Here is a 10,144-nt window from a genome sequence, read left to right on the forward strand (position 1 = left end):
CTCAGGTGGGAGTGGGGCTCCAGGACTTGGGGTGAGGGTGGCAAGAGGCGGGTGTGGCACTTGGGGCTTTGAACTGGGGAAAAGCAGACTCCTGGGGCTGAGGCCTCTAGCTTTGTAATCTACTTGAAGCCTTGTCCCTATGAAACTCCATGTATTCAAAGTCCCGCTGCAGTCTTGTTCATGGACTGCAGTCTCCCTTCATGCTCAGCAGTTGGGCAGCTTAGCCTTGGGCCAGGCAGCAGATCTGTGGTTGTACCGAGGGTCCCAAGGCAGCTCCCAGTCCACACTGGAGCCCACCAGAATGCCTCGACTCCTGGGAATGTAAGGTCTCATTTTATTCATTTTGAGACCCACTGTCCAAGGTCATGTTTGGCCGCAGAGGGCTGCCTGCGTTCTGTTCTTTGCCTCTTTCCATTTAGCCCAAATCCTACTTGTTTCCAGGCCATTTCAGGGGCTGGGTCCCACTGACTGATTTCTTTTTATCTTCCTCGTGTGAGAGTAGAAGCCCAGTCGGTAAAGGGGCTTCTACTCTCATTAGCCATTACATTATAGGCAGTGGAGAAGTCATGGAGTGTGCAATAAAGGTGGCCTGGCCTTTTGAGTCTTTGCTCCACTGTACTAGCCATGCAACCTTCTGAGCCTGTTTCCTCATGTGTCAACTGGAGATCATAATACGACATTTAACCATGTCATGGGTTGCTCTGAGGATTAGTAGAGGCTGACATTGTGTGCACACACACACACACATACATGTGTAGCAAGAGGGCAAAAGCTATTATTTGGGAAAATATTTTATGGGAGGTTTGCAATAGATATTAACAGTGGTGGGATTTTTTTTCCTATATATTTTCCCTCTGATTTTTCTACAACAAACCTGAGTTATAATAAGAATGACATGATAAAAGTACAGCCAATAGATTAAATTTGATAATGCTGGTGTATGAATCCTCACCTTGCAGGGCTGGCTTGAGGGCAGCCCACTGTCTGGCAGTACAGCGGGTGCTCATTCAAGAGCAGCTGTGGGAACAATCAGGAGTCAGGCCTTAGGTCTGCACAGCAGCAGTGAGGCAGCAGAAGTCCCAGTAGGCTTTGAGATAATTTCTCCATCTCGTAGATGAGGAAACTGAGGCCCAAAGGGCCAGGGAGGTGATAGGGCCCCTGACTGCCATCTCCAGGACGGAGACAGGGGAGTACGGAGTGGAGATTGGGGGCGCCATCTACTTTGCCATCTTCATCACCATCGGTGCCTTCATTGGCATCAACCTGTTGGTCGTCGTGGTGACCACCAATCTGGAGCAAATGATGAAGGCAGAACAGGGGCAACAGCATCAAATAGCCTTCAGAGAGGTGAGTGAGATAGGGAGGGCAGAGGGGGGAAGGGGAGCGTGTATATGAGTGCTAACTTGAGTGTGTGTGTGTGTGTGTGTGTGCGCACACGCTCACACACTCGAGGGCCTAAAGAAAGCCAAGCCTGAGGCCTGAAGGCAGCAATCCCCACTGTGAATGCCAACTCACCAACTGGGGCTTCTGAGGGGTGTGGAGTTCCTTGATATCTTGCTCTGTGACAACTCGAAAGTGAGCAGCTGGGTGACCTTAGGGCATTTAAACCAATCTAAACCTCAATTCCTTCTTCTATAAAATGGAAGTGATAATAATTCTGTTTACTTCATAGGGCTATTATGAGAATTTCATGGGTCAATGAACAGTACTTGACACATATTAAGAACTCGATGAACATTAGCTATAGTATTACTCATCGGGGGGTAGAGCTTCCGAAAGGTGGGGAGTATTGTGTAAAGTGCCGAGGGCTGTGGACTGTGGCCTGAGAGTAGTTAGGGTTTCAGAAGTTTGCTGGGTAGGATTTATCAGGAGGGAAATGATGGGGGAAGCACTAAGTTGTGAAAAGGGGTGAGAATTTTCAGAGGGACAGACTTCTGCATTTCAAGTTGAGCTCCCACAGTAAAGGAGGGAGGCTAAGACTGGTTGGAGCTGAAATGAGGGGCGTGAGAACCCTGGCGTCCTGAGACTCGTCTCCCCTGAAGTCAGGCAGGAAGGGGCCAGGGGAGGGGGTACCGGCTAAGCTACCCTTCCCTCTCCATTCTCTCTTCCCCAGGTAGACGACAAGAAGGAAAATGGGAATAACAAGCTGCCGCTGGTGCACTGTGCAGTCGCCCGTTCGGAGATGTCTGGCGTCCCCCAAGAGCCATTTATGGGGGGCCCCCTGACAAACCTCTCAGAAAGAACATGCGACAACTTTTGCCTGGTGCTCGAGGCGATACAGGAGAACCTGATGGAATACAAGGAGATCCGTGATGAGCTCAACATGTAGGGCGGGTACAGGGGGTAACCCCCGAGTCTCATGAGTCAGGGCTCAGTGGACCCTCAGATTCTTCTGGCCTCATGCCCTGATTGATAATGGGGACCCTGGGACCCGGAGCGGTTAAGTGACTTGCCCAGGCTCCTCCCAGACTGTCTGTGCAGGATATATACCTCCTCGTAATCTCACAAAGGGCCTTGAGCCTTGGCCTGGGTCTCTATCAGAGTCAAGGCGGGGAGGGTGCAGGGGGCTGGACCCCAGGGAAGAGATGGAAGGGCCGCCCCCCAACCCCCTCCCTCGGAATGCACTCACCCTTCCACCTTCAGGATAGTGGACGAGGTCCGCTCCATCCGCTTCAACCAGGAGCAGGAGGAGGAGCTGATGCAGAGGTACTTGTCATGGAACATATCCTTGGAGAGCAGGTCCTCCGTGGACATCCGTGAGATGACTCGCGAGCAAGACTTGATCACCGCGCTCGTCAACAGAGAAAAGGTGCAGCTTCTCAGCTTCCCTTTCCTACTCAATCAGTGCTCACCCCACCACCTCACCCAGCCCAGCCACCACCCCCTTAGTCAAGGTTTCTGACTCTTTCAAGGTCTGGACCGCCCCCCTAGACTCCCAGGCACCCCAGCAGTCACCACCCATCTGGTTAGATTCCAGATTTTCTGGGAGGCCCTGCCCCTCCTGTAGGGCTCCACACACTGAGTCATCTTGGTCTTCAGCACCCTCAAGCTTCCTCTTTTTTTTTTTTTTTCAAGCTTCCTCTTAAGGGGACTTGAGCAGCTCAGTTCCTGCTTAGTGGCAAATGCTTAGGTCCACCAGGGGGGCATAGGACCCCCCGGGTCTTGTCAGGTACGTAAGAGGAGCAGCCTCCTGAGGGAGGAAAATTCTAGGGAGAAAAAGGCCATGCCCCCCTCCAGGGGATCTTCCTGAACCAGGGATCGAACCCATGTCTCCTGCATTGGCAGGCGGGTTCTTTGCCCCTGGCGCCACCTGGGAAGCCCCATAGAACAAAGCACATTCCCACACATTTCGTTTCCTTCTCTGCTTCCCATCCCATCTGACCTGGGAGCCTTGTGGGTGTCTATGGCCTGAGAGGAGAGCGCCACGGTCAGAGAGGAGACTAAGAGTTAGACAGGAAGGACTTCCCTGGGAAGCCTGGATGCGCCACTGTTGAGCTGGAGGAGGGAAGTAAGGGGGCGTCTGCCATGTCAGGGGTGGGGGATTGACAAGAAGACCTCTTGGTTTGCAGGTTCAGGAATCCAACACAAATATTAACAAACACAAGGCCAGCCGCTGAGAGGGCAGTACAGGAGCCAATGGGCATGAGCACACACCCAGCTGCTGCATCTTCCTGCATCGCTAGCGTGACATGGCACATCCTGGCCTGAGCCCATCCTCTGCCTTACACCTGGGCAGATGCCTGGGGATGGAAGGGGGTGGTATCTCTAGGACTTGGGCCTGTGAGCCCCAGGTCCAGAGGAGCACGGATGGAAAAGGTGGTGGATGAGAGTGGGAGCCTTACAGCAAGGATAAGCCCACAAGGGGGTGCTGGCCAAGGCAGCCAGGATTTGCCCTCAGGATGGGCATCCCTGGTCCCCTGCTAGACCAGAACTAGATGGGGTCTAAGTGGGCCCAAGTACCAAGAGGAGAAAGATGAGGCTGGTGGGGCCAGGTATTGTGTATTGACAATAAAGTTTTGTGTTGGGATCAATGTGTCTGACTGGTAGACCTCCAAACCTCTGGAGGCAGCCTTCCCCCTCAAAAGCTTCTTTTGCCAGACGGGGGAGTAACTGACTGTCCCCCAGAGCTTCCAGTCTAATGGGAGAGAGAATCTACAGCCTGAAAAATTTTGCCTTAATGGTAGAGAGATAATTCCTGCATTAGGGTCCTAAATTTGGGGGGTGAAAGTCTGGTCTTCAGGGTTGGGAGTGCCTCACTGATGGAAACACCTACCCTCTCTCTCTGTCTGAAGGTATAAAACACTGGTCCTCATTCTGGAGAGCTCTAGTCTTGTGGGGTCACCATTGACCAAATCATGCAGGTACAGGAAACTCCATCCTGGGTCAATGGAGAATGAAATGTGAGTCCTGGCAGGCTCTCTGGAGAAGAGCATGGAAGCCTCCTGGAAGGCAGCAGGAAGAATTTGAGGGTCAGGTGAATGAAGTCTGGTAGAGAACTTGGGACCTGTGAGACCTCTTTGGGGCCTTCACAGTAAGACCACTGAGAGCCACAGCAGGTCCCTGAGCCAGGCAATGCAGTCTGACGAAGCTGTGGCACAGGTGGACACTATCAAGAGCTGCCCTGACGGATTCTCATTCTTGGGCAAGTCACCAGGCCTCATTTTGCCCATCGGTGCAATCGGGAGAGGGTAAGATTGAACGCCAGCTCTAAAATCAAGTGGCCGGAGATCAACTCCTTGGAGCTGGGAGTCTGATGAGATCAGCCATGTGACTGAGACTCAGGTTCCCTGCTGTTATGTGAGAGAAAGGCTGCAAGGCCTCGAGTTCTGCCCGGCTGTTCAGCGTACCCTGACAATTAGGGGCCTTGGGGACAGTCACCAGTTGGAATGGGAATCCCCAGAGGCCCACTGATTGCAGCTGATGGGAAGCTCCACCCTTCATTCCCTCCCATCGGCATGGCTGCCAGCCCTGAAAAGCCCCCTGGGGCCTGCTGGGAAGGAGTCTGGACCACCAGGGCAGGGGTGGAACACTCAGCAGGCAGGTGGGAGGTGACACCAGCGCCAGCAGTTCCTCGCTGTCTTGGGGCTGCTGTCTGTGCCTTGGTTTGGACCAGGACTCCTTGCCAGTGACCTCCGGGACTATCAACCAGCAGAACGATGGGCGGACAGTGGCTTTTGCTGCTGCTGCTGTTATTAACTGGGGACGGAGCCCTCCATCTTCCTGGTGAGTATCCAACACACACCCTTTCCATCCATCCTTCTCTGGAGGTTCTCACAGCCCATCTTCTGGCTCACTGGGGAGGGGAAGCAGGTGGTGGAAGATAGGTTAGTGTCTGTCTCTAGGAAGACCTTATGTGAGCACAGCCATCTTCAACCTACTCCTAAATGATCTGAAGGCTTAGGGCACCCATGAGCTTGAGGGGCAGGGCAGGAACATGATGGGATGACCTCAGAAGAGCTTCTGGCTTTGTCTGCCCATCCTCATTCAAGATGCCATCCTTGTCTACTTCCATTTCATCTGTCATCTCAGCCGTCTCCCCTTTTCTGTCTGTCCTTTCCATCTGCGTTGGGCCAGTAGCTAGGGGCTTCAGTAGGTTAGTTCCCTCTCAATCTGGTCTAGAACTGTGGCCCCTGCAGGGGCTTGGACCCCTGCTGCCCTCCCCTGCCCTACTCCAACTGCCACCTGCAATGTCTCACTGACCGCAACGGAGGAGTGCAACCCTGGATCCTGAGTTCATGGGACAGCACGGGGGAAGATATGGGGAGCTTTCAGGAAACTGCATGTGTCATCAATCCCCTGAGTCACGACTTTTTCCAAGACCGGGTGTTTCCTTGGCAAAATAATACCCAGGAGGCAGATACCAGTTTTGGTGAGAGGCACAGAAGGGGAAATCATTACCAGCAGCAGGTTCTGCTTATTGAGCACCTACTGTATGCTCAGCACTGTGCCAAGTGCTTCCTATGTATTGTCTCATTTAATCTTTATGAGCACCCCTGAAGTAGGCACTGTTATCAATGCTGTTTTACAGTTGAGGAAACTGAGACTCGGAGACATGAAGTGGGTTGTCTGCTCGTCACAGTGCTAGGAGTCTGTCCCAGGTCTGACTCTGGGGTCCAGGCCAGGTTCCATTGCTTCTCAAAGGAGCTACTATGGGCAGGAGGCTTCCATGTCATATACGTGTGAATTCTTAGCAAACCTCTAATTGCAACACACTTCCAATCAAAATCACAATGGTGTTAGATTCCAGTACTTATGAGGGAGAACAAAAGGTCAACAATAGCCAAGGTAACTTTGAAGACCAAGATGGGAGACTCGCGCTACCTGATACTGAGACTTATGTTAAAGTAACAGTAAGATAATGTGGTGTCGCAGCAATAGCCAAGTGAACCAAGGGAATGAAAGAGCAGGGAAATTAGTTTCGATGCATAACAACAGGTAGCCTGACAAACCAGTGGGGAGAGGACAGACTTCTCCAAAGTGGGCAGAGACAACTGGTTAACCACATGGAAGAAAACATAAAACCAGATCCAGTGGAAACATCTGTCCCTGAAAATAAAAACTCGAGACCCCTATAGCATGATCTCTCTTCATTTCAGCTTGGAATTTTGCTGCAAACAGACCTATGGATCACTAGGGTTTAGAGAGGTCTTGCGATACAAAGTCCAAGTCCCTCACTGTGCTCGTGGGATGTGCAAGGACTGAGAGAGCTGTGGTCTTCCCCAGTATCGAACAGCATGTCAGTAACAGAGCCAGGTCCAGAGCCTAGCTTTTCTTTTCGTGTATCCTGGCAAGCGCTCCTGTCCTTTTGTAACCCTGTAGCTCTCTTCAGGGGTAGAAGAAAGTGAGGGTTGGAAGAAGCAGATGCCAGATGTGGGTGGGGTTGGGGAGAAGGTTCAGTGCCTCTTCAGAGCTAACTGTGGGAAGGACAAGCCCATCACCTGGGCTGGGTCACCTCTTTTCTGAATTAGTCCCTTGACAACTGCCAGGAGAAGACAATGGCACCCCACTCCAGTACTGTTGCCAGGAAAATCCCATGGATGGAGGAGCCTGGTAGGCTGCAGTCCATGGGGTCGCTAAGAGTCAGACACGACTGAGCGACCTCACTTTCACTTTCCATTTTCAAGCATTGGAGAATGAAATGGCAACCCACTCCAGTGTTCTTGCCTGGAGAATCCCAGGGACGGAGAAGCCTGGTAGGCTGCAGTCCATGGAGTCGCACAGAGTCGGACACGACTGAAGTGACTTAGCAGCAGCAGCAGCAGCAGCAACTGCCAAGGTTACGATAACAGGGCATCAGGTGATGGACCTATTTCTGCCCATTGCCCAGGAGAGAGAGGAAGGTTTCCAAGGGATACAAGGGTAACTGATTTGGGCCTTTTTCTCTAGAGAGGGTAACTGGCTCAGCCATGAGAATAAAGCTGTGTTTTTGTGAAGCAGTGCAGCATAGTAGGGAGGACATTGGGCTTTGGAGTCTGACGGATCTGGTTTCAAATCCAGTGCCACCACTTCCTGGCTGTGCGACCTTGCACAGATGCCTTCCCCTGGCTGAGCCTCAGTTTCTTCATCTGGTAAATAGAAATAATTGTCCTTACCTCACAGTGGATGTGAGGATTCAGTGTGCCAAGGCTTGCACATTGGAACAGCACCTTACTCAGACAAGGTGAAAACTGAAGGTTGTCAAAACTATCTTTGACTGCTGTTGCAGTAAATGAAGCACTTGGCTTTCAATTAGGGGGTCAGGTTGCAAAAAAAAAAAAAAGCGTATCTTTAAATATTAAAATCATATTCAATGTGGTATGAAAGTCACATCAAAAAAGCTATTAAGAAATCAAAGATCATGCTCATACATATGCATGTAAGTAAAAATCTGTGAGAAGCTACTTTAATAATAAACAGGTGATGAATGTAACAAAAAGAAATCAAAGATCAAGTGTGATAATAGATTTCCATCTTTTGCTGACTCTTGTCTCTGGAATAGTCTTTAAGCATAGTGAGACATAGTTGCCAGAATTAGTTAAATTAGCTCTCCCTGGCATCATCAGCTGAGATCTATTAGCACAGTTGTTGTTCAGTCACTAAGTTGTGGCCGAGTCTTTGCGACCCCATGGACTGCAGCATGCCAGCCTTCCCAGTCCTTCACTATCTCCCAGAGTTTACTCAAATTCATGTCTGTTGAGTCAGTGATGCCATCCAACCATCTCACTCTCTGTCATGCCCTTCTCCTCTTGCCCTCAATCTTTCCAAGCATCAGGATCTTTTCCAATGAACTGGCTCTTCGCATCAGGTGGCCAAAGTATTGGAGCTTCAGCTTCAGCATCCATCCTTCCAATGCATATTCAGAGTTGCTTTCCTTTAGGATTGACTGGTTTGATCTCCTTGGTGTCCAAGGGACTCTCAAGAGTCCTCTCCAGCACCACAATGTGAAAGCATCAATTCTTTGGCACTCTACCTTCTTTATGGTCCAACTTACACATCCATACATGACCACTAGAAAAACCACAGCTTTGACAATACAGATCTTTGTTGGCAAAGTGATGTCTCTGCTTTTTAATATTCTGTCTAGGTTTGTCATAGCTTTTCTTCCAAGGAGCAAGTATCTTAATTTCATGGCTGCAGTCACCATCCGCAGTGATTTTGGAGCCCAAGAAAATAAAAGTAGCACAGAGCTGGCACATAAATGGTGCAAGCCAGTAATAATATAGTTGGTGTTGATATTACTTTATTGAATCTTGTGATAAAGATATTTGGTAAAGTTAGAACATCTGGATTGGTGGAGGGAACAGGTCTATTGATTTCTTTTTGTTTGTTTGCTTTATAGGCATTATGACAACCCGGGGGTCAATTACAACATCCTCCATGAACAACTCTGCAGCTTTGGGAATTACAGAGTATTCCTCCACAACTTCAGCCCCATCCAACAGTGGGAGAGATGATGGCCCTGCAGTTCCATCTAATGCCTCATCAACAACCGGGAGGACAACAATGTCTGAGTCCCAGCAACATTCAACACCAGTTGCTCTTCTAACTTCATCACCAACCGGCAGCTCTGCTGGATCCACTGAGCAGACAAGCCCAACACATGAGACTCAGGAGGAGAAATTAAATACAGTTATCAGTACAACCTCTGAGGGCACTACACTGCCAAATTCCATGATGACTTCCAGACTGAAGGCCCAGGGAGGGCCATCCAGAAGCACAGCCTCATCCAGCATGGCCACAACAGCAAAGCCCTCGAAACAGAACCAGAGTGCTCCAGCTGCAGCCCCATTCACATCCAGCTGTGCAGCCAATGGACTGGAGTCATCAGTGGCAGCTGACTCTTCAAAATTAGCCACAATCACAACTCCAATGGCTTTAAACACATCAGGCATTGACCTTACGTCATCAGGGTCCACAACAACCACTGTCTCTGAGATGTCAGCTACAATCTCCCGAGCAACATTGGACAAAACCACTGATGCGATAGAATCTTTACCTGTGACCACTCGTGCCGTTACTCACACCACTTTACTAACCATGACCACCCTGGAGACAACTGTTCCTGGAACAAGCATACCTGGGGCTCAGGAAGGGGTAACTACAGCTGCACCCTTCACCCTAACAACATCCTCCACGATAAGCACGGAGTCCGAAAGACATCACAATACCATCATGCAAACACCTTCTTCTCCAATGGAATCAGCCCCCAGTGCTGGTACTGCCATGACCCCGTCACCCGAGACAACAGCTGCTCATTCAACACCCCTTACTCCCATCTCCCCAGGGACAACAAAATCCTCTGCCAGGACTGGAGTCAGTCAAGTGTCCCCCAGACACACTGGGAGCAGCAGTCCTGGAGCAGAAATCTGTGCTTTGGATGAGTACCTAGCTGACAGCGGAGGTTGTATGTGCAATAACAGCTACTATGCCCACTCAGGTAAGTCTGAGGAACTCCGGACAGTGCAGCTAAGAACTCTGCACAACTCTGTGAAGGCCCAGATGAACTAAGTCCAAAGGGTATGGGAGAGCTAGTGAGGTTTAGACATTGACATCTAAAAGAGTCTACCTGGGCAGAGGTGATTTCCAGTGAGAGCAAGCGTAGCTAGACATGTGAATTTGTCTTAGTTCGGGCTGGTATAACAAAATACCATGCATAGGTTGGCTT

The 10,144-nt window shown here is 50.4% G+C and overlaps 1 protein-coding gene across 1 annotated transcript in view; it reads left to right on the forward strand.

The window, feature by feature from the left end:
* The window catches only part of CATSPER4 (cation channel, sperm associated 4), a 15,111-nt gene extending 10,943 nt beyond the window's left edge, over window positions 1-4,168 (forward strand). The window contains exons 8-11 of the mRNA XM_010830095.1: window positions 1,176-1,347; window positions 2,114-2,325; window positions 2,644-2,809; window positions 3,570-4,168. Of these exons, the coding sequence (XP_010828397.1) occupies window positions 1,176-1,347; window positions 2,114-2,325; window positions 2,644-2,809; window positions 3,570-3,617 (598 nt within the window). The 3' untranslated portion in view covers window positions 3,618-4,168. The remainder of the gene's footprint in view (window positions 1-1,175; window positions 1,348-2,113; window positions 2,326-2,643; window positions 2,810-3,569) is intronic.
* The last annotated feature ends 5,976 nt before the right edge of the window (window positions 4,169-10,144 follow it).

The sequence above is a fragment of the Bison bison genome, unplaced genomic scaffold (genome assembly GCF_000754665.1).
Source record: "Bison bison bison isolate TAMUID 2011002044 unplaced genomic scaffold, Bison_UMD1.0 scf7180017864516, whole genome shotgun sequence".
NCBI lineage: Eukaryota > Metazoa > Chordata > Mammalia > Artiodactyla > Bovidae > Bison > Bison bison.